The 24,104-nt window shown below is 49.2% G+C and overlaps 1 protein-coding gene across 4 annotated transcripts in view; it reads left to right on the forward strand.

Moving 5' to 3' along the window:
• Nucleotides 1-24,104, forward strand: part of ACADVL (acyl-CoA dehydrogenase very long chain) — a 64,569-nt gene that overhangs the window by 22,446 nt on the left and 18,019 nt on the right. For all 4 annotated transcript variants that reach the window (XM_030575849.1, XM_030575850.1, XM_030575852.1 and 1 more), the window contains 10 exons: nt 198-261; nt 1,176-1,248; nt 1,946-2,010; nt 2,724-2,858; nt 4,934-5,078; nt 6,000-6,129; nt 8,689-8,811; nt 13,854-14,052; nt 15,033-15,137; nt 18,072-18,158. In XM_030575849.1, coding sequence (XP_030431709.1) covers nt 198-261; nt 1,176-1,248; nt 1,946-2,010; nt 2,724-2,858; nt 4,934-5,078; nt 6,000-6,129; nt 8,689-8,811; nt 13,854-14,052; nt 15,033-15,137; nt 18,072-18,158 — 1,126 coding nt within the window. The remainder of the gene's footprint in view (nt 1-197; nt 262-1,175; nt 1,249-1,945; nt 2,011-2,723; nt 2,859-4,933; nt 5,079-5,999; nt 6,130-8,688; nt 8,812-13,853; nt 14,053-15,032; nt 15,138-18,071; nt 18,159-24,104) is intronic.

The following is a 24,104-nucleotide window of genomic DNA, read 5'->3' on the forward strand; positions in this document are numbered from 1 at the left end:
TTGGAGATGCCATCGAAACAGGTTCCGTTTACAGTTTTCCAGGGGGTCTCTCAGGCTCTCTTTAAAGGTGTCATGCAGTGACCACCAAACCACAGACACATGCCTTCCACTGCTGCCAGTCACCCAAGTAAATGCTTGTGACTGATAGTGAAAATTGTACTTGCGTGATGTCACAGCAGTTTTGTTCTTTTCCCCAGGCTGACATCGCCTCCATACTATATAACATATCAAAAAGAGGGATACTCAAGTCAAGCAAACAAGGTAAGTCACGGTGCTTGTATAATTTTGCTTTGAAAGCCTTGGGAAGTGGCTGCAGGTCTGTGCTTTGTCCTAGACTGTGTTAAATTACTGATGTTGGGACCGCTGTTTTCCCCAGGGGGGACTCCTGGGGGACTCCTCCGTACTCTGATAGATACTGTGGGCCTGATTCTCAGCTCCCTCAGCTCCCATTGACTTCAGCTGGGCGTGGCAATCAGATCTGCTCAGCCTCAGAGGCAGTGTATAGTATTATCATATTAAAAAAAAAGCACCAAAGAAGAAAATAAAGCAATGCCTGAGGCTTCTCCTGCTGGCTCTAGGGTAACATAATGGGTATGGTACTGTAATGGTGCTAAAAACACAAGCTTAGAGGCCTTACCTCTAATGAGATTCATGTTGTGTTTGAGGCAAGTGTGCGAATAAGAACTGGGAGGAAAATCTGAAAAGCAGCTCAGTTCTTAACAGCATCCAAGTCCGCTGCACAATGACAATAAAGGGGGGTCTTGGCGGCCTGGGCAGGCAGTTCTCCCAACAGGCTACACTGCAGAGTGACAATATGCTCAGCCAATGAAACACGAGGTGGAAGCGTGCCATCATCAGAACAGCTGTCAGTGATCTTGAGAGCTATGAGCCTCTGAGAAGAGATGGAACCTCTCTGTGGGAGTTGGGTGCACCACAGTCCAGAGATCTCCGCAAAGGCAAAAATACCCTCTTCACATCCGTACATTTTCACAGTGCTTCTCAGCACGTCCTGCAGGGTGCCATGGTTCTGCAGTCAGCACAGGAGTGGTTCTCCTCCTGGACTCCCCTCCTCTGAGCTGTGCAGAAAGCAGACCATGAACTTCCATCTCCTAGTACCACACCACTCTTCAGGGCTCATTTGTGTAAATGTTCTTGTTATCCTCTGTCTCCTCCAGGAATCCACATCCTTTGTCATGAACCTGTTCAATGGGCAGTTTGTACCTGACAATGTTTTTCCTTTCCCCTCAGGTAGGATGTTTTTATTTAAATTTTCTTTACAGATTTATTGCTAATGGTGGCATATGCTGGCTTAATGGCATTGTAGAGCAAAACCACCCAAGTCACAGAATGCAGGTCATGTGCTCCTCCTGCCCCCAGTGAAAGGCTAGTTCAGTTTCCACGGACGCTGGAGCTCTCAGCTCAGTCAGCCGGCCAGGGGGCCAAATACACTGGTGACATTTGTGGTGTGGACACTGGTCCGAGTGGAAGTAGGCTGAGATGATTCAAAGGCCTGTGCACTGGGACATGATTTGAACCAGCAGCCTTGAGAAGAGACGCATTAGCCAGTGCCTGTTGCCATTCTGCTGAGCCAGTTCTTCCCCTGCAGGTTGATTAATAGATTCCAAGGCCACTATGATCCTCTAGTCCAGTGTTTCTCAATGACCGGTCCTTGGACTGGCATCAGCCCCTGAGATCTCCCTGCAAGCAAGCTGGTCCCTGGTGTCAAAAAGGCTGAGCAATACAGCTCTAGTCTGATTTCCTGCATAACACATCCCACAGAACTACCCTGAAAGAATTCCCTTCTGGACTACAGCAGAGCTCTTGGACAAACATCCAGTCTTAGAAGGCGCGTCCTCACATAAGGGTGTTGGTGTCAAATCATGTAATAAAGTGATGAATGTTAGACACATCCTGCTAATCCAGCTGCATCTTTGTCCCTCCTTAGTGCTCTCAATGGAGCAGATGCAGTCCCTGCAAGCCCTGGTAGATCCCTGCACCCGCTTCTTCGAGGTCAGTGGCAGTCTGCTGCCTGTCTGATTATGGATTAGCCTGACGTGTGCGTGTGTGGTAAAGAAAAGAAAAGACTCTGTCTTCCTCAGACAGTGACATGGGATGGCCCTCCTCACCACCATGTAAAAAATTACTTCTCCTGGGGAATCCACCCTCTTTCTGAAGCCTGGAGGATGCAGATGCACATGTGCACATCCACGTTCTTCTCCTGATTGTGATTTCCCGAGTTCCTCTACTGCCCATGTTTCATGTAAAGCACCACCAGCCTGTCAGACCAAGGCATGGGTTAGGCGTTCAGATGTTGGCAGTGAAGGAGCTCATGTGGGAGGCCTTTCTGCAGGGATATTTGAAGGGCAGGGTGGCTCTGCATGGCTGGCTCTCCCCAGAGACAGAAGGCAGGTTGGGAGGAGGAAGGGAGTGTGAGGTGGGGGCAGAGGGGAAGGGAAATCAGGGCATAGATTGCCCACTCCAAGGCCCACCCCCCCAACACACACACACTGACCATCAGGCTTAGTCGCACAGCAACAGCAGGACACTAACACACCAGCATCCAGCTGTCCTGCTCTAGGATCCAGCAGCTCCTTGGTGCCACAGAGGTACACAATGCATAAACATAGCCTTCCCAGCCCCTCCGGCCCTACCCCACGCAGCCCGGGCAGCGTTCACCTGGGCTCTGCATCTGCCTTTCACTCGCTCCCTTTCATTACTTGAAGGAGGTTAATGATCCTGCGGAGAACGAGAAACTGGAGAGCATTGAGACAGCCACCCTGGAAGGGCTGAAGGAGATGGGAGCCTTTGGGCTCCAGGTTCCTGAGGAGCTGGGGGGAATTGGGCTGACGAACACCCAGGTAAGATGGAGCGTTCGGGGGTGCAGGCCTGAGGGGACAGTAGGGGCCAGGCAGAGAGTTTGGAGCTGGGTGTCTGGTTCAGGCCTGTGATGGGTGGAGCCAGGCATGGAATTCAGATCCAGTGTCCCCTGGGTTTGACTCAGAGCGTGAGAGCTGTCCTGACCTGCCAGGTCAGGCGGGCCCGTTCTCTCCTCGCTGGCCCACGGCTCCTACTGTTGTAATGTGGTAGAGTCACTTCCTGGAGGAGGTTGGGAGCAGAGAAGAATGTGGTCGTGATACAGAGGCGAAGGGGCAGTGCATCATTTGTGCCAGGGAGCAGTTCAGAGCCCCACCCCCTCCGGGTCTGGCGGTTCAGAGCCCCGGTACCTCCGGGCCTGGCGGTTCAGAACCCGATACCTCCGGGCCTGGCAGTTCAAAGCCCTGGTACCTCCGGGCCTGGCAGTTCAAAGCCCCGGCACCTTCGGGCCTGGCGGTTCAGAGCCCCGGTACCTCCGGGTCTGGCGGTTCAGAGCCCCGGTACCTCCGGGCCTGGCGGTTCAGAACCCGATACCTCCGGGCCTGGCAGTTCAAAGCCCTGGTACCTCCGGGCCTGGCAGTTCAGAGCCCCACCCCCTCCGGGTCTGGCGGTTCAGAGCCCCGGTACCTCCAGGTCTGGCGGTTCAGAGCCCCGGTACCTCCGGGCCTGGCGGTTCAGAACCCGATACCTCCGGGCCTGGCAGTTCAAAGCCCTGGTACCTCCGGGCCTGGCAGTTCAGAGCCCCGGCACCTTCGGGCCTGGCGGTTCAGAACCCGATACCTCTGGGCCTGGCGGTTCAGAGGCCCAGCACCTTCGGGCCTGGCAGTTCAGAGCCCCGGCACCTCCAGGCCTGGTGGTTCAGAACCCGGTACCTCTGGGCCTGGCAGTTCAGAACCCAGCACCTCCAGGCCTGGCGGTTCAGAGCCCCGGCACCTTTGGGCCTGCTTCATCAGCTATGAAAGTAAAAAAATTGCTGGAGCCCCAGCACCTGTTTCGTTCCAAATTAAGCCCTGCCTGGGGAGCGTGGCTTTGCTCAGTCTGAGAGGTGGTACTATAACTGGGGTCCTGTGCATCTGGCTTATGAATCCAGCTTGCTGCATGCTGTCAGTCACCAATGAGCCACATACAGTTATGTGTCCGTGTGTGCAGACAAGCTTCACCTCCCTATGCAGCGTCCAAGCATTACTGCTGCCAGAGTTTAATCGTAACAGCACAGAAAATACAGTTAGCCACCCGGCCTAACCCTCTGGAAGATCTGAGAACTCTGAAGCCATGTCACCTGTCAGCCCCACACAGACCAGGGCTGTTCCTATGGGCAGTAGACCAACAGTCGCTGGAAAGCCTTTCGCTGCTGTGCTGAGCTCCACCCATCCCTCCATCTATATTTTTATCCTGTGCCCATTATAGTAGCTAGAGAGTGTGAAAGTATCACCTGGATAGCTCAGAGGTGAGACAATGTGGCATGGGGACCAGCGTGGGAATGAGGAGAACCAGGTTCTGTTCCCAGGCCTGGTATCCTCTTGCTGTATGACAGTAGTCTAGTCACTTCTCTGAGTCTTGCTTTCTAGTAATTCCATCAATAAATATTCATTTCTATCGATTCTGGTGGCTGGGTGCTGCTCGGCCAAACAGTCAGAGGCAGTCCCTAAATAGTCAAGACAGACACAGTGGTAGACAGATAATGTATCAGTAATATCTCCAATGTGCATATTTCGCTAGGTGTGGGGTTTCTTTTCCCTCTTTTTAAAAGTTCTATGCAACCCTTCCTCCACCTCCTCCCCTTTGCCCTTCTGAGCCAGGCACAGTGCGGTACAGGCACCAGACAGCTGAATGGGGCCTGATAGTGTCTGAAGGCTCCTGATGACTGGTCTGTGCCCCCAGTGTCCTGCATTGGGCCATGGCAGGGGTGATTAGGGGAACAGATGTGGAGCAGTGCCAACATTGGCGTTGATGCGGAGTGTTTGCTAGTCCCCAGAAGCTGTTGCATCTGAAGGTCAAACTGGGCAGCAGTTCCAACCTAATCCCCGTCCCCACCACTTCTCTTTTGCTTTCCCTTCAGTATGCTCGGGTTGTGGAGGTGGTTGGAGTGCACGACCTTGGTGTGGGCATTAGCCTCGGTGCTCATCAGTCAATCGGCTTTAAGGGAATCCTGCTCTTTGGGACCCAGAGTCAGAAGGAGAAATACCTGCCCAAACTAGCATCTGGTAGGGAACAGGGTCTGTTTTCTTCACGCCGTTGTGCCCTATGCAAAGTATAATGTAGATCTTTATCCACCCTCTGGGTTTCTGCAGGTCTCCCAGACACTGCTCTGAGCCACGCTTTCAGCACTCTGCTTGCAGGCTATGGGGAGGGGTGGTGACAGCGGGCGGCTGAGAGCAGTGGGGAGAGTTAGGTGTAGCACAGGCAAGATCTGTGCAAGCTTCTCTGCACTGAGCCCTCAAGCCCCTCCAGAGCAGGGCCGACTTTAAGCCAATTCCCCCAATTCCCCAGAATCGGGCCCCGTGCCTAGGAGGGCCCCGCATCTTAGGCACCTTTTAAAGTTTTTTTACTCACCCGGCAGCTGGGAGTGGTGTCCGGCTCTTTGGCGGCGGCAGTGTGTGTGTCCGCTCCGGGCCTTTGGCGGCATTTCAGCAGCGGGCGGGGTGGGGGGAAGGGTCCTTCAGTGCCGCAGAAGACCCAGAGCAGACTCCCCTCCCCCACTGCCGAAGTGCCACTGAAGCCCCGGACCACTGCCGGGTATTCGAATTGGGCCTCACAGTTCCAGCCCTGCTCCAGAGCATAGCCTTCGAGCTCACACTGCAGGCTGGCGTGTCGCTGTGCCAGCAGGGGATCTGCAGGATGGCCAAGGCAAGGCAGCCACCTGCTAGCACCAGCCGAGTTGCAGAAAAGTGCAGCTTTCTGTAGCTGTCCGTTTACATACGGCCAGCTGGTCGCACTGGGGTGCACACAGATGTACCCCATCCTCATCCCTCCCTATGTGCCCGCCTGCCACGGACTCAATCCCTGCTGCATGGGGGGGAGCCCTCGGGGCAGTGGGGGTCCTGGGCCCCCTGCTGAGCCCTGGCTGCATGTGGGTTGTTTTGTCTCTCTGTGCCATTGGTGACCATTTTTGCTGCCTTCTGCAGGGGAGACCATGGCTGCCTTCTGCCTGACAGAGCCATCTAGTGGCTCAGACGCGGCGTCTATTAAAACCCTCGCCGAGCTCAGCCCGTGTGGGAAATTCTACACGCTGAACGGTGGGAAAATATGGATCAGGTGAGAGAAGCTGGGAGGCCGAAAGGGTTCCTCGAGGCCCCATGAGAGCCAGGAGCTTCTGCAGGCCCCAGTGACACAGGAAGTGCCCAAAGCCATCAGAGCCCGTGCTGAGTATAACAGCAGGAGATGCCCTTCGAATGGAGCTCCCAAAGCCTGCGAGGTCCGGCCCGGGGTCCTCGGCCGGGGTCGGAGAGGGGGATGAATCCTGCAGCCCAGGCCCAGCCCTGCTTGGGGTCAGCATTTCCTGCCTGCCCTTCCCTGTTGGAAGTGTTCAGTGGGGAAGTGAAGTTCGTTGGCGAGTCAGCAGCTTTTGTTTGAGCAGTGCGCTCCGTTCCTTGTCCCTCCCCCCCGGCTCGCTGGGCGAGGACACTGAGTGTGGGACAGCCTTGTTCACAGGGCGGCAATTCCCTCTCTTGGCTGCTCTGGCGCCCGCCCCTGAGGTGTCAGTCAGGCTCCTCCATCTCCCATGATGCGGTCACAGCCCCCTGCCTGACCCAGCACCAACCTGTGCCCCTCATCTTCCTACCCAGCACCAGTCATGGCCTCTTGCTGCCCCTGCCCATTGTTCAATGACAGTCACAGCCCCTTAGGGCCCCCCATCTCCCAGGACACTAGTCACAGCCCCTTGGCCCTGCCCCTCCATTCTCAGTCTCTCTCTCCCCTAGCCCCAGTCCCTCCCAAGGGAAACCTGTTCCTTGAGATAGGTTCTGCACCCCATGAGAGGGAACAAGGCTTGTAGCAGGGAGCTCAATGGGGAACATGTGACCTGCTCTGAAATGGAATCGCAGAGCCGGCAGCATGTGCAGCAGCCCCCCCGAAAGCCAAACAAGAAGGCTAGGCTCATGCCAAAGGCCGGGGTGTAGTCCTGAATGTACATATGTCCATACTACCGGAAGACCCCCCCATGTAGCCTGACACACACACCATGCGTGCAAGGTGACACCATGTGGAGTATCCTCTGTGTGGAAAAAGTGCCTATATGCCATTCTGGTACGACTCGGCCCCCCTACAGCACAGGGCAAAGGCTTTAAATATTGTAGGCTAGTCTTTGAAACCCCTTTTGCACAAGTGTTTCCCTCCAGCCACTGTCCTGCCTAGACTATGCAGGTCTGCACCCCCACTGGGAAATGAATCTGCTCTTATGTCAACTTTACACGGGCACAGCTGCCCCTCCTTCATCCTGGAAGAGAACGGGCAGCTGGGTCCCCGGCCACAGGGCACTCTGCAAAAGCCCGGATGGTTTGGCTAACTGGGGGTGGGGGGCACCTCTGATCTTTTGGCAGCTTTCAGAGGATTTGGGGCTTGTCAGAACCTGATCTAAACAGTCCAGGTCTCTTGTCCTGCACACCAGGATGGACATCTCCTGGGAGCAGCCTTCCTTGGGTCATTTGGGATCTTCCAGACCCTACTACAGAGAGGCAGCTGTGGCCCTGGAAGGAGGGGGAGATGTGGGACTTCTCCAAACCTTATGTGCAGAGCTGGAGTGACAATTCAGAAGGGTGGTTCCTAATGTCAGTTGAACCAGCTCCCCTGCCCCTGCTGGTTAGGGTGTAAGATGTTAGCGAGCATCTGTGACCAGTGCTAACTAGGGTCCTGAGCCAAGACAACATTTCAGCATGTGCTTAGGTTCCAGTGACTGAATCAGGATGTTTTCCTGTAGGCCAAGGAGAAACAGCAACGTAGAATGTACTGAGCACCACACTGGGAGTGAGGTGCTCCTGAGTTCGAGCCCCCATTCTGCCACTGAGTGCCTGTATGACTTGGGCAAGTCCCTTGTCTCTCTAGGCCATGTTTTAAGGTGTGTAATGGGCAGTGCCAGCTGTATGTCAGGTGTTAGGGAAAGTTATGGTGAAGGGGTAGAAGAGCAGGTTTATATTAGGGAAGACAACCAGCAGGAAGGTATAACAAGTTCTTAGCTAAAAGAAAGGGAGTCAACTTTACTTTACCCATCCCTGGCTCCTTTTCCTGCGACAGCCTTCCTCTTCTTCCCTGTAGGTCTGCTCCACCCACAGGTTTGGCACTAGTATAATTTTGTCAGGTAGGGGTGTAACTTTTTACCAAATTGCTCACACTGGTGCAACCTCTGGTATGCACTCAGCTATATCGGTATAAAGAGGCCGTATGATGCTATAGCTGATTCCTCCTCCCATAGTGTCTGTACTAGGGGCTGTATCACTTTAACTAGACCAGTGTGGGTAAAGCACTACAAGTTGTGTATACATGCAAGCCTTGGTGCGTGGGATGCACTCATTCAACCAGGGTGTGTAATTTATCCACCATCTGCCTCACCTCTGAATTGTCTCTGGCTAATGCAGTCTAATCACTCCCTCCCAGGAGGTGAGGAAGATGAATTATTATTTGTCTCTGACAGTGTGAAGTGTTGTCCCTAGGGCTAATTACACACAGGCTAGCTGCTGTTATTATTAACTGCAGTAAAAAGTGAGTGTAAAAGGATGTAATGGAAAAAGGGAAATCCCTGAGCGGGAAAGAGAATACCTGATTAACTGTAGGTTGTGGGGATCTGGGGCTCACTGTTTCCCTATTCGCTTTGGGTTCCAGTAATGGAGGGACAGCTGAGATCTTCACAGTGTTCGCCAAGACCCCAGTAAAGGAGCCAACAGGGGAAGTGAAGGACAAAATCTCAGCCTTCATTGTGGAGAGAGCGTTCGGGGGAGTGACCAGGTAAGAAAGTTTATAACTTAATAGGTTTGAGAAGATATTAAAAGGACTGGGACTGTTAAGCTTAGAAAAGAGACTCGGGGATATGATAGAGGTCTATAAAATCATGACTGGTGTGGAGACAGTGAACAGGAAAGTGTTACCCCTTCATATCACACAAAAACCACGAGTCACCCATGAAATTAATAGGCAGCAGATTTAAAACAAACATAAGGAAGTATTTCTTCACACAACACACAGTCAACCTCTGGAACTCATTGCCAGGGGATGTTGTGAAGGCCAAAAATATAACAGGGTTCAAAAAAGAACTGGATAAGTTCATGGAGGATAGGTCCATCAATGGCTATTAGCCAGGATAGGCAGGGATGGAACCCCATGCTCTGGGTGTCTCTAAACTTCTAACTGCCAGAAGCTGGAACTGGGTGATGGATCACATGATAATTGCCTGGTTCTGTTCATTCCCTCTGGGGCACCTGGCATTGGTCACTGTTGGAAGACAGGACATTGGGCTAGATGGACCATTGGTCTGACCCACTATGGCTGTAGTTCTCAACTGTGGGTCAGGACCCCAAAGTGTATCATGAGCCAATTTTAATGGGGTTACTAGGGCTGGCTTAGACTTGCTGGGGCCCCGAGCCGAAGCCCGAGCCCCACTGCCTGGGGCTGAAGCCAAAGCCCGAGGGCTTCAGCCCTGGACATTGTGGCTCTGATTACAGGCCCCCTACCTGGGACTGAAGCCTTTGGGCTTTGCCCCCTCTCCCCACAAGGGCAGTGGGGCTCGAGAAGGCTCAGACTTCAGTCCCCACTCCTGGGGTCATGTAGTAAGTTTTGTAGTCAGAAGGGGGTTGCAGTGCAATGAAGTTTGAGAACCCTTGCACTATGGCCATTAGAGTGACCAGATGTCCCGATTTTATAGGGACAGTCCCGATTTTTGGATCTTTTTCTTATGTGGGCTACTACTACCCCCCATCCCCCTGTCCCGATTTTTCACATTTGCTGTCTGGTCACCCTAATGGCCATTCTTATGTTCCTATGTCCTTATGTTTACATGGCTCAGCCTAGGACTAAATCCAGGATCTGTATTTCTAGCACTGACTTATTGTATGCTCTTTGGCAAGTCTCTTAATCACTATATACCTTGATTTCCTTGTTAGTTCAAGGGCGATAGCAACACTTCCCTGCCACCCAAAAGTGGTGTTATCATTGGTTAGTGTGTGCACTTTTAACAATGAAACGTGTAATAAATATTAGTGTTGTTATTTATTGTTGTTTTCCTCATTACTAGCTGAGAATAGAGTAGCCTTCCTCTCCTGACTGAGTGTTTTTATAGGCTGATTTCACTGGTGCAATTAAAATATTGGAGTTAGTCACAGCTCTCCTCTGAGCAGGTTTCTTGAACTGGCTTGTAAAGGTTACTGATACCACTGAACTGTCATAGCCCTGTAGTGAGGTGCCAAGAGATACCGGCAGATATTAATGCTGCTGGGTTGGATTTTAGATTAGCAGACTGGTAGCATTAAAACTAAGTCATCATCCAGCTGGTGCTCTCCCAGTGACCTTGAATTGCAGCTTGTCTGAAACGTGTACTGCACACATTTACAAAAATCTCAAACAAACAAACACAAACTTCATTATGATAACTAACTTAAGCTGTTTAAGGCTGCATCCTAGAAACCAAAAACACCAGATATCTGCATACAGTTAAAAAACAAACAAAAAACCCAAGCATCAGAAAAAGAAAAATTAAGTGCTTTATAAGTAAAAAACTGGTCAACTACACTTCAATCTACCATATATGGACTATGAAATTGGCAATCAGCTACAAACTACTGTCTGGACCAAAGTAAACTGTCATTTAATTTACATTTAGCTACTGCGTAAAAGCAACAATTTTATTACTGTACTACATTTACAATGTGCATAACTTTACTAAATTGTTCAACCAACCACAGGCAAAAATCAACAAACAACTGGCAGCAAACAACATGGACGAAAAACAAACAAACAAACAAACCCTAATAAAAAAAATGAAGTTACACAGTAACTACAAATTAGGTAAACAAATTCCCTGGTAGTGCCAGTCACACTTTGGGATCAGTAACACTGCCTCCTAAATAAAACACATTATTCAAAATAATATTGTTCAGTGTTTGGGTACCAACACTAAATCCTAACACAGCGATATTTAATAATTATATTTAGTTACTGTCCATTCAGTAGGTTATCTAAAAAAGCAGCGTCCATAAAAAACAACTAAATCTATATCAGCTAGTGGGTTATCACAAAGCAGTGCAATCAAACAGAAAAGCTAATCATTCCTGTTTCCTGCCCAGTAGAGTTTACCAAAAGGTAACCAGCAGTAAAAGTAACCTATAACATGACTGAACAGCACGGTACAATAACTAATTACAAAACATTTATATAAAAAGGCCTCATTTGTAATGTTACTACTCCAGATTTCTGTTTTACTTCTCATATACCCAGCCCTGTGAAACAGACTGTAATAATGCCTATCTCAATATTTCAAAACATAATAATACAGGTGTTAATTGTAATTGCCCTAATAAAAATATGTTGCTATCTGCAGTACCACAAGGGCCAAACTACACCAACCAGACTAGAAAAAAATTGTTATGCTTAAATATAAAATGCTGTCATATGTACACTGTAACAGACCTAAACCAGTGGGGTACAGGAGTCTGGTAGAGGGCAAATATACTGGTCTCTGGATGAGTGGTTTTCTGTTCCCTGAGTGACCAGAGCAGGGGCTGCACTAGAGTAATCAGGAACCTGCTAGAACCAATTAAGGCAGACAGGCTGATTAGAACACCTGCAGCCAATCAAGGCAGGCTAACCAGGGCACCTGGGTTTAAAAAGGAGCTCACTCCAGTCAGGCAGGGGGGAGTCAGAGGAGAGGAAGTGCGTGTGAGGAGTTGGGAGCAAGAGGCACAAGGAGCTGAAGGTGAGAGGGTGTGCTGCTGGAGGACTAAGGAGTACAAGCATTATCAGACATCAGGAGGAAGGTCCCGTGGTGAGGATAAAGAAGGTGTTTGGAGGAGGCCATGGGGAAGTAGCCCAGGGAGCTGTAGCTGTCATGCAGCTGTTACAGGAGGCACTATAGACAGCTACAATCCACAGGGCCCTGGGCTGGAACCCGGAGTAGAGGGCAGGCCCGGGTTCCTCCTAAGCCTCCCAACTCCTGATCAGACACAGGAAGAGTTGACCCAGACTGTGGGGAAGATCACTGAGGTGAGCAAATCTGCCAATAAGCGCAGGACCCACCAAGCTAGAGGAGGAACTTTGTCACAACATACATACTATACATATATACCCATATATAACATCAAATATATACACCATATCCATTTTATCCATACGTATTAATTATCTAGAAGTGCCCGCAAAGCTCAATCATAAAATTACATTCCTCAGTCCTGGTCCCAGACCTAACATTCCCAGGCCCACCATAAAAAACTAAACACAATTAAAAAATAAAATCTATCCATCAATCATAGAAGGGAATGTGCAAACTAAGGGACAGATGAGGTATTAATGGCAAAGTAAAGTAACCACATAACAGTGTTTAGCCCACTAGGTCATCTTCAGCCCATGCATTATGCTTTTCTGGGATGATGGGTAAACATCCTCCCCATAAAAAAACAAAAGCAGAAAGTGAGCCTGAGACATGAGTCCTTGTATCAGAGGCTTGGGCTGAAGCAGCAGTCAAAACTTTGCTGATATATAGTAAAATCAGGCTGTGAGTTAGAGGCCGGCCCTGCTCACAGAATCTGGCAAGAACAGGACTGATATTGCAAAACACACATTTCTAAGAGGTACCGGGCACAAAGCACTTGCACAAACATATTCCAGAAGGGTGGTACCAGAACACCTTGATACCAACACAATCCCTGAAGATAACAGGAGCACACTGATCCCATCCTAAAGATAAGGTCAGGATAACAGTGTAATGGATAAAGATGTACAAGGTGATGGGGTGTAACTGGCTACATCAGAGGGGCAATACATAACTTTTCATATTGATATACAAAATGGAGCCTCAAAGAGAGTGTCTCTGTCTAGTCTAAAGAGGAACAGAAAGTCCTGCCGTTCACTGAGCTGGTCCATTGTTATGGGCATACATGTATTAATGGTCCGGTAGAGTCTGCGGGATTCTAGTACCGTGCTGTTGACAATAAACATGGCTGGGTGCCTTCGTACTTTAACGGTTCACTCGAGGTCTGCTGTGCCAGCTGTCTGCACAGAGCTGGGACAGCACACTGGGGTAACACACACATGCAGCCGAACATCTGACCACACCATCCTGCCATGCCAAATGTTATGCCTGATCCTGGAGGGACTCAGCACCTTGTAGGGTCAAGAATCATAGGGTGGGACATTAACCAGGGATACTTGGATGTGCTTTCCAGGTCTCTAGCCACAAGAGGGTGCTAGACCATTATGCTCACACGCCACTTTCACTTTCTATTTATAACAAAATATAATCCATGTTCCTTTAAACTTCCCTCTGCTGAGTGATTTGCTACAATGAGTATGACAAACATTAGGAGAGAAGTGTTGGCATTACCAGGGGAACAGTGCTTGAGGTTATACAGCCACATGGTCCGGCATAGGGTACAAGGTAATGTTCCAGAGCCTTTAGAAAGATGCAATGGTTATTTAATTTACTTTATGTTTAAACTGCTCCCTGTTTCTATATAAGACATTGTGTTAACATTTTATTTGCACACAGAATTACCACACGTAAACGTGCACCCACCTTTGCACACTGCCAGGTTTTATCACATGTAGCTCAAGTAACTTGGATCCTACCAGGAGCTGGCTCCCCTCAACTTCCATTGATTTCACTGTGAGTTAGGGGGCACTTGGTCTTTGCAGGGTCAGGGCCAGGGCATGTAGTTACCAGCATGTACGTGAGAATGCTTATTTGCATTCACAAATGCAGAAACTTCACATGCAGATAGGTGTGCATGTCCAAAGGTCTCAGTCGGGTTGAAGCCATCTCTGGTTTTCTTCTGTTTTGTCAGTGGCCCCCCGGAGAAGAAGATGGGGATCAAGTGTTCCAATACAGCTGAAGTGCACTTTGATAACGTGAAGGTGCCAGCAGAAAATCTGCTTGGGGAGCTCGGAAAAGGCTTCATGGTCGCCGTGAGCATATTGAACAATGGGCGCTTTGGGATGGCCTCCGCCCTGGCAGGCACCATGCGTGGAGTAATTGTCAAAGCTGTACGTTCTTGTTCTTTAAACAGGATTAGATAGTGCGGAATGTTTGTTCAGGGCAATTGAAAATGGACTGTCCAGCTGTCCCACATGTTAGCAGAGGATAGCCAGTGAGACGCAGTGGTCAGTTATTCTGTGAGACGTCCCCATGGTGGATTAGCTCTGGGAAACCCATATTACATGTGCATCCAGGGAGAGAGACAGGAGCTGACACTGGAAGATCCAACAGGTCAATGATCTGCACTTAGACGAATAGAATTACAGTTAAATGTCTGTGTTTAATTTTAAGCATGTGTGTAGTCCTGATGGCTTCTCTGGGATTCTCCACATGCTTGTAAGACTTGTCCAGATTTGGGGCCTTAGCTTACTTAGCTGCATATGTTGGTTAGTCTTTTAGACAGAAATTCTTCTTGTTCTCTCTTTGTGTAATGGGATGAGATTGGGCTAAGGGCTTGGGCTCTGGGGCTGGAGTTTAGCTGATGGCTGAGCTTACAAGATCCTTTGAATTAACTTGGTGGCATTTCTGATTGGATGTAATGTGATACCTTTGGAATACTGTATCCAATCGACTGCAAAATTTCAGAAATTTTTCTAGACATCACTGGGCAGAACCCTATTGATTTTGGTGGAAATTGGAAAACCTGAAAGTGGGAAATGGAACATACAGAGAGCTCTTGGCATGAAGAAGTGAATGGGAGGATTGCAGTGAGTCCCTGAACTAGAGGGGGTAGGAAGGTGGCACACAGGGATCTTGTGGGGATGTGAGAGATGCCAGGAACCCCTGAGGTGTGCAGCAAGCTTGGCTGACACAAGCTATGTAGGATACAGCCTCTCAGTATAGCTGCTCCTATAAACATCAGTTAACTTGATTTTGTTTAAAATTGAAATATATGGCCAAATCTTGCAGCTCGGACACAGACAAAAATTCCTCTTGTCTGTATTACATTAGCTTCTTGGTGTGATCATGGGCTCTTATGTAACACCAGGTTGATCATGCTGCTAATCGTAAGCAGTTTGGAGACAAGATCAGCAACTATGGGGCTATTCAGGAGAAGATTGCACGGATGGCCATGCTCCACTATGTTACAGAGGTGAGAAATTTTTCTTGATTGCAGGGTACAGACCATGGTCAACAACTCCATTGCACAGGCACAGCAAGACTTTCAGGATAAACCTTGTCTGTTCAGGAGACAGGGAGTTCTGGGGGGCTGGTCCCAGACTGTGGAATGAACTCCACCATGGCCTAAGAACCATCCCAAACCTCCCTTCTTCCTTCTCAAGTCCCAGGGACATTATCTGACCTGTCTTCTCTGATATAAACACAGAGCAGTGTTGTCATATAAATAAACATAACGAAAAAACAAAACAGTCCACTGAACACCCACTTCTCGCCTTGGGGACTGGATGGGAGATAGTGACCCACACTTGATATTGGATTCAGCAAAGAATCCTGTGGCACCTTATAGACTAACAGATGTTTTGGAGCATGAGCTTTCGTGGGTGAATACCCACTTCGTCAGATGACATGCATCTGACGAAGTGGGTATTCACCCAGGAAAGCTCATGCTCCAAAACGTCTGTTAATCTATAAGGTGCCACAGGATTCTTTGCTGCTTTTACAGATCCAGACTAACACGGCTGCCCCTCTGATACTTGATATTAGATGTTATTTAATGCATGTGTGGCTGGCACTCAGATACTATGGTGATGCAGATGGTATAAACATCTATATCAAATAGAACAGATTTTACCTGCTGCCATCCCAGTTTGATCTGGTGTCATATCTCATAGGCTGAGCTGGCAGGCTGGGTTGGTTCAGTGTTTGGATGAGACTTCCAGGTGTTGTTGGCAAATCACTGGGCAGCCCTTATTTCTCTAGGCTTGGTTCTGTGCTTGCCTACGCTGCTGTAAAGTGGGAGTCATGCTATAAAGACTCTGGCATAAAGCTGGCGTGAAACCCATGTGCATTTGGGAAGAATCAGGCCCTCTGACTCTGAACCAGCGTCCAAGAGTGGTATTGGGAGCACTGTGCTGAGTTTTGGCAATGTTCCCACAGACCGGTTCATAGGACTGGGGCTGTGTAAGCTCAGCACCCTGGCCAAATTCCAGCTTGAGTAATTCCTCCTATCCTGCAGGTTGAAAGCAGCCTTGGGTATACAAAAAACAAGCAACTCCAATCCTCCCAAAAAAACACAAACAAAACACCTCTTCCCTCTCCCACCCTGACTGAAAGTGAGCCAACCAATCCAGGAACTCACAATCCCAGGGAATTCACCCTGTAGGAGAGGAGGAACTTCAATGGGCAAGGACTGTATCTCTTTTTCTCACCCTGTCATAAACAGATAGCTAAGGGTTAATGTCTCTGTCACCTATAAAGGGTTAACAAACAATGACCTGCAAACACCTGACCAGAGGACCAATCAGGAGACAAGATACTTTCAAATCTCGTGGAGGGAAGCCTTTGTTTGTGGGTTTGGGGTTTGGCTTTGTTCTCTCTGGGTCCTGGACGGGACTAGAGGTACAACCAGGTTTCTGCCAATCTCCCTGCTACAGTCTCTTATTTATTCTGAATTGTGAGTAAGAAAAGGCGGTCATAGTCTTTTAATTTTTTTTTTCATTTACATATGTGTACTTGCTGGAAGTAGCTTAAATTGTGTTTCTGCTGGAGAAAGTTTCTTTCTATTGTTTATAGTTGAAAGACCCTGTAACTGTTTACCATCTAAAGTGCAGAGATAAACCTTTTACTTTTTTTTTTTTACAAGCAAAACTTTTAATAAAAAAGAGAAGAAAAAAGTAAAAGGTTTATCTCTGCACTTTAGATGGTAAACAGTTACAGGGTCTTTCAACTATAAACAATAGAAAGAAACTTTCTCCAGCAGAAACACAATTTAAGCTACTTCCAGCAAGTACACATATGTAAATGAAAAAAAAAATTTAAAAGACTATGACCGCCTTTTCTTACTCACAATTCAGAATAAATAAGAGACTGTAGCAGGGAGATTGGCAGAAACCTGGTTGCACCTCTAGTCCCGTCCAGGACCCAGAGAGAACAAAGCCAAACCCCAAACCCACAAACAAAGGCTTCCCTCCACGAGATTTGAAAGTATCTTGTCTCCTGATTGGTCCTCTGGTCAGGTGTTTGCAGGTCATTGTTTGTTAACCCTTTATAGGTGACAGAGACATTAACCCTTAGCTATCGGTTTATGACATACCCACCCACAACTTCCTCCCAGTATCACCTGGAATATGCATATTTCATTTTTCCCTAATTGCTGTGGCCTTTTGCTGAGCTGGTAGTAGCTGTGTGCCCTCTCAGGCAGTCATGTGCTAGCCGTGGGTGAAGCAGGCTGCAGGATTACTAGCAGCAGTCTCCGTTATGAGCTGGTTTCAGAAGCCAGCAAGGCTTCACTGAGGTGACTGCGAGTAAATGAAAGCCAGTGATGCTCTGCTGGTTTACACCCGCTGAGGGGCAGCCCTGGTGGTATTGCAACAGTTCCCAGCTGCCCTAGGTAGGATCCAATCCCCTTGTGCATGGTGCTGTCTGAGCATTTGGGAAGGCCCAGTCCCTGCCCCAGCGTTTACAGTCTAATTGCAAATAAGGTAGAACAAATGAGTGTAATGACCCCTGGGTGGTATGTGGGGGGAGCGGGATGAGGCTAATGATGACAAGATCCCAGGGTTACACAGACTTGAAATCTGCTGCATCTTCCTGCCCCTCAGCTTGCCCTTCACTGGCCGTCTGGCTTCTTGTGTGCAGGGCAGGGAATTGGGCTGAGGGGGGATGGAAGGAAGAGAGGGTAGTGCCCTTATGAATCAGGTCAGAATGGGCCTTATGCCTGCAGTGGAGAGCATGGAAGGGATAGATTTTGAGATGAGACCTCTGGTGGGCAGTGTCTGCTGCAGAAGAGAGGGAGAGGATGGAGCCAAGCCAAGCCAGATCTTCCATACAGCCTGCCCTGGGGTGTGGGATGGGTCTTGGGCACATACACAGTGTAACCAAAGGCAAATGGCTGGTTTCTCTTCAGTCGATGGCCTACGTGGTGAGCGCCAACATGGACATGAAGGTGCCCGATTACAAGCTTGAAGCTTCAATCAGCAAGATTTTTGCCTCAGTAAGTGTGTTTGATTCCCAGCACGATATGTCTCTGCGAGGAGGGTCAGACTCAGAGCAAGCGTGGCCTGTCAGTGTTGGGCTCATGCTGCCCCATTGCTGAGCAGTAGCGGGTATCAGGGCTTTGCCACGTCGGTGTCCTGCTGGAAGGGAAAGGCGTGCTGCAGAGGCAAGGTATTCTCTCCTCCTGGGTGGCACTGCATCCCAGGGATTGCAACCGCAGGAACCCCAGCTGAGGCATCAACCAGAGAGCAGCTCCCTCCTGGACTGCGATCTGCCTCTCCTGCTTCCAGCAGGCGGCCTGTTCCTGTCCCACCCCTCTCCTGGAAGATCCCTCCACCCCAAACCACCCGGTTCTCACTGCTGGACATGGACAATACAAAGGGAGACTGTTCAGGCAGGTGTGACTAAGCAGTGTCCACTGGAGCTGACTTCCCTACAAGTCTCTATCCAGACCAGGCTGTTTCCCCCAGCGTTGCCGGCATTGACTGCCCGGCTGCTGCCACAGTCAGCAGCAGAACCCAGCAATTCAGTGCCTGCAGTTCTTTGCTGAGTGATTGCACGTGGCCGGGCCACATCAGGTGTCTGCACGCCCAGTGCACTGAGGCTGGAGAACTTTTCCCCCGAGTGGTACCTTTCAGGGCTGCACACGCCACCACTGTATGCTCGTGCTACCAGCTGATGGTATAACGGGGCAGAGCCACCCCGACCCCCCTTCAGTTCCTCCTCACCACCATGGTCGGTAGGGGGCGCATGTGTGCCTGCTTGCACAATTCTTCCCTTTTCCACTGAGAGAAGTGTGTAAAGTGATGTAAATAGTTTGGTTCGTTGGTTAGATAATGGCTCATTTCAGTCCATTTTCTGTTGGGTTTTCAGACTTGTAGTTACCCTGTTGACACACGGGTGCCGGGGCATGCCTAGGTCCCCAGGTTTTAAACAACGTTCTGGCTGTAATGAGTCTCTGTCCGTGACCCTCACGACCGGTGGCTGAAGGGTTTGGGGGAGGGCCACATTCGGAGTAGGTGCCTGATTTGTAGGGGGTTCAAAATTAGGACCAAACCATTTCAGGAGGTGAGACTTTGTTGTGTTCTGATGCAAGCTGACTTGTGTCCTCCCTCCGAGCCCTGCTGCTTTGCACGCAGTCCTTGGGCTCTACACATGATGGGGTGACCACCAGATGTCTCCGTAATCCCTCCTCAGAGAGGTTCAGAAGGGAGGCATCGTTCTCCCGCCCCAGGATCCCACAAGAAGCTGAATCCTGTGACCCACATGCCTCTAAGCCTAACAGATCTTCCTCATTAGGGAGCTCTTTGACTCTGGTACCATCCTCTGTACTATTGAGACCAACTCCTTGGCCTGGACTATCTGTATCATCTGCACACCAGTACGCGGCTACACATGACATCCTCGACACCCACAACAGCCTATATGCAGCAGCTAGAGACTTGCTTTGCCTTTTGATACCAGACTCCTCGATTGTACAAGAGTTAGAGTCATTGGTAGCAGCTACTTCTTCACAAGCTCCGGAACTGTTTACATCATCAGTGACGTACCATTCAATTCCGGCTTCAGCGCAGCAAATGTCAGTACCTATGATGAGCAGCTGCAACTCAAACACTTGGTACTTTCTCAGGGTCCGCCACCCTGCTGTCCCACTACTGCCACATCCAGCCACAAGGCCCAGTCACCTGCACCATGGAGTATTGTGCCTCCAAGGAATCTTATGCATCTCAGTCCTATTGTAGGAGATCTCATAATTCTCTATCCCCTTGCAGTGATCTAGATCTTAATACCAGGACTCTCTCGGGCAGGTCTAGAGACAAGAGGCCATGGACTACTTTTCATGGGGCCCCAGGACTTATCCATGGGCCCTCTGGAACCCATGGAGCACACCATCTATTTTATGTACTTCTCTGGGACCTCACTTGTCTATGTCACTCTGAGACAAAGAGAAATGTCTGGAGAAATGTCTTACATACCTCAGGACCTGGTAGAGTAGTTCTACTGATTAATTAAGCCATCCTGGAGCCTACAAAAATTATATGGCAAACACCAGGATCACTTCCTCCTACTGCCAAGAGAACAGAGAACAGATACCAAGTGCCATTCCAATGTCATGAACATTTCTATTCTCACCCTACCCTGGGCTCGGTGATGGCTGCAGTAAATGAGAAATCACAGAAGGTCATGCCAAATCCACTTCAAAATAATGACTCCAAAAAATTCTTTCACTGCAAAATCTTTTTGGAAGAAACATTTTTGCAGTGTCAGGGTTACAGGTCAAGAGAATAAATCACCAGGCTCTTCTGGCAAGATAGTTTCCCAGTCTCTGGTAACAGGGCTAACTCTATTGACAAACTGCCAGCAGATGTTAGACAGGAATATTGAGCCATGATTAACAAGGGTTGTCTGGTAGCCAAAACTTCCCATCCAGCCACCTTGAATAGCCTGAGGCTAGAGTGACTGCATCTGTGCCTGTGATGTGACGCTGTCTGTGGCTACAGTCATCTGGAATTCCAGCGCAGATCCAACCGACAACTGAGGATCTCCTGTTTAAGGGCCCTAATTTGTTTACAGAGAAAGCCAATGAAACGCTGCATTCCCTAAAAGATTCTAGGGCAGCCCTTACATTGCTGGGAAGGAACCTTTGGGCACTTTCATCCTCAGACAACCCAGTTGTTCCATTTTACCCTCAGAGACAGGCTGGTCAAGCAGAGATGACATAAATTCCACAGGACAAGGCCACCTCCTCCGCTATCTGCTTCGACTTCATCAAGACAGTGTTTGACCTCTCAGCAGCCTATTGGACTTCTTAGTCGAGGCCAGAGTACCACTGTGTCTGGATCTCATCTCTCCTATCACTCCATTTGGCAGCAGGTTATCCCATTTCCTAGCTGACTGGACCCATATTTCAGTCAGTCGCTGGATACCAAGCACGGTGGAACTAGGTTATTCCCTGCAGTTTGTCTCTATTCCTTGTACCTAGCCAGAGTACCTAGCTACCCAGCCCCAGTCCCTTTTCAGGCGCCAATCTCACAAGACTTTTCTTATCCAAGAAATACCATCCGGTTTATAGTTGGAAGCCAGAGGGGTCCCTCCTCAACACTGGGGGAAGGGATTCTATTCCCATTACTTCTGAGAGAAGACTCAAAACTATTTTGGACCTGCAAAACCTAAACAAATACATAAAGAGATAAAATTTCCCCATGTAAGTCTAGCCTCTGTTATCCATCTCTAGATCCCAATGACTGGTTTGCCACTCTTGACTTGACTGATTTGCACAAGGCCATCCACCAGAGCTGCAGGAGGAAGGTTCATCATGGCCAGCATTCATTATCCGTTCACTGTCCTGCCTTTCAGTCCATCTTCAGCCCTGTGAGTCTTTTCAAAGGGCGTGGCCCTGGTGACAGTTCATCTCAGAAAGCCAGATGTCCAGGAATTCCTGTACCTGGATGACTGATTCAGGGGCATCAACGATATCCAGAGATGCCTTCGTTCTGACAAGGATAAGTGAGTACTCATCCCTGCCAAAAAATCAGGCTTTTTGGGGCAGATCTAGACTCGACTTCAGCAAGAGGGCACTTGTGCCTGGCCAGAGTCCAAGCAATGCAGGACCTCTGTGCAGACCTCAAAGTCCTATAGTTCCATAGTCCCAGTCTTGCACAACAGCAAGGAATTGCCTGAGACTTCTCGGGCACAGGGAAACTTGCACCCATACGTGACAGCATGGCAGCCTTTTCACCACATGCAAGGCGGGTGAAATCAGTCTGCTGACCATCTCATCATTCATTGGACATGCTGACTCACGAACCTGTAAGCATCTTGTCATCCCTAGCTTGGTGGGTGGACCCTGCCAATGTATGCAAAGGGTTTCCTGTCTCCTCGACTCTGCCCTCCACGACATTGGTCATAAATGCTTCATCCCTAGGGTGGGGATCCTACCTAGGAAATAGTCAGACACAGGGTTTTTGGTCAGATCAAGAACTCTCTTTCCACAGAAATGTTCTGGAACTACAAGCTATTCACACGGCGTGTCAAGCCTTCCTTCCACACATCAAGGATGCATCGTAGATGTCCCCATGGAGAACACTGCTGCTGTGTTGTGTGTGAACAGGCAGGGGGGTGCCAAGTGGGATCGCCTTTGCCCAGAGGCTGTAGATCTATGGGGGTTTGAGGGTCATATTAAAAATACAATCACACTCAAAGCTTCACACCTACCATGTGTTCAGAATTGCCTGGCAGATCATCTCTGCAGATCATTCAGCAGGAATCACAAGTGGTCCCTTAGACCGGACATTGCAAGATCCATCTTTCAGTCATGGGGGTACCAGAAATAGATGTCTTGGTTACTCATCTGAACAGGAAGTGTCATCTGTTTTGTTCCAGAGCAGGTCACAGCCCAGGATCTATAACAGATGATTTCCTGCTGTCATGGAAGGACAGGCTACTATACACCTTTAATCCCGTCCCTCTGATTCCAAGAGGGTTATGCAAACTCGGGCAGGAGCACACCTTTATAATCCGCATCCGCAGCCACCCCTGTCGGTCCAAGGCCTTCGTCCTATTTCACCAGTTATTCTTTGAACCTCCCTCCCTCATTCCTTCTGTCCTTTTCACTCATTCTTTTCAAGGCCTTTCTTCTACATGCTAGTCAGGGCCTTTCTTCATAGCACAGATATTTCCTTAACCAAACTTAAGGTAACGCCAACTCTTTAATGTCATATTTATCCTGCAGCTGTTGCAGGCTCTAATGGTTCCACCTTTTGAACTTATGGCTCCACATTCTTTGCTCCATCTTTCCATGAAAGAATCATTCTTGGTGCTTCTGCCAGCAGGGTAGCAGAGCAGCGTGCGTTAGGTGCTGACCCTCCAGATGTAATTTTCTATCCAGATGAGGTTGATTTGCATCCTCACCCTACATTTCTAAATAAAGTAGTCTCGCACTTCCACCTTAATCTTCCTTCCTACTTACCGAGCTTTTTTCTGAAGCCTTGTGAGGATGAGGAGGGCTCCATGCTTGGGATGTCCAAAGGGTGTTGACTTGTTACTTGGACAAGACCAAACAGTTTGGGCTGTTTCCTCAGCTGTTCATTTCTTTGTCTGCCAGACTGAAAGGTCACCCTGTCTGTGGGCAGAGAATATCTTTCTGGATCTCGTCCTGCACCCTATTGTGCTCTGCTGTTGCTGAGGTTCCTCTGCCTGGGAGAGTTTCAGTGTGTTCTACAAGAGCGCAAGCAGCATGAGCTGCGTTCCTGGGTCAGGTGCACATTAGTGATATTCGCAGAGCTGCAGCCTGGTCGTTGGTGCCTCCTTTCACTAAACACAAAGCTGTTTCCCAGGCACTGAGAGATGGTGCTGGGTTTGAATGAGCGGTGTTGCAGTCCTTGCTCAGACAGACTCCAAAACCCTCATCCTTTCCGAAATGCTTGTGAGCCACCTGATGTGGAATGGGGATGTGTGATCACTTGAAGAAAAAACGGCTACTTACCTGTTCTGTGACGGTTGTCGTTTGAGGTGTGATGCACTTGTCCATCCCACAACCCACCTCCTTCCCCTCTACCCTAGAGTCAAAATCACTGATTTCCAGTAAGACAGAAAGGAGGGAGGCTCAGGGTGGTTCTCCCTTTATACCGTCACCTGGTAATACGAGCCTGGAGCATGCGCCTGGGCTGCTGCAAGGGGTTCTGCAAGGGGAAAAAGGTCTCTGGTTTTGGTGCCCTGGGTGTGCACTCACCTGAAGTGGGATGGACACATGCAGCACATCATAAGATACAGCACAGATAACTAACAGGTAACCACTGTTGCCATCACAGTATTCTAACGAATGCAGGCCCCCTTAGGACTGCCCAGAGCCGCTGTGCTAACTGCTATTATGCTGACACATCTGAGTTATCACATCTAGACTAGAAACATTCCCCTCTATTGCACTGTGATGTTTTTATCTTTA

This window comes from Gopherus evgoodei, chromosome 9 (genome assembly GCF_007399415.2).
Source record: "Gopherus evgoodei ecotype Sinaloan lineage chromosome 9, rGopEvg1_v1.p, whole genome shotgun sequence".
In the NCBI taxonomy this organism is placed as follows: Eukaryota; Metazoa; Chordata; order Testudines; family Testudinidae; genus Gopherus; species Gopherus evgoodei.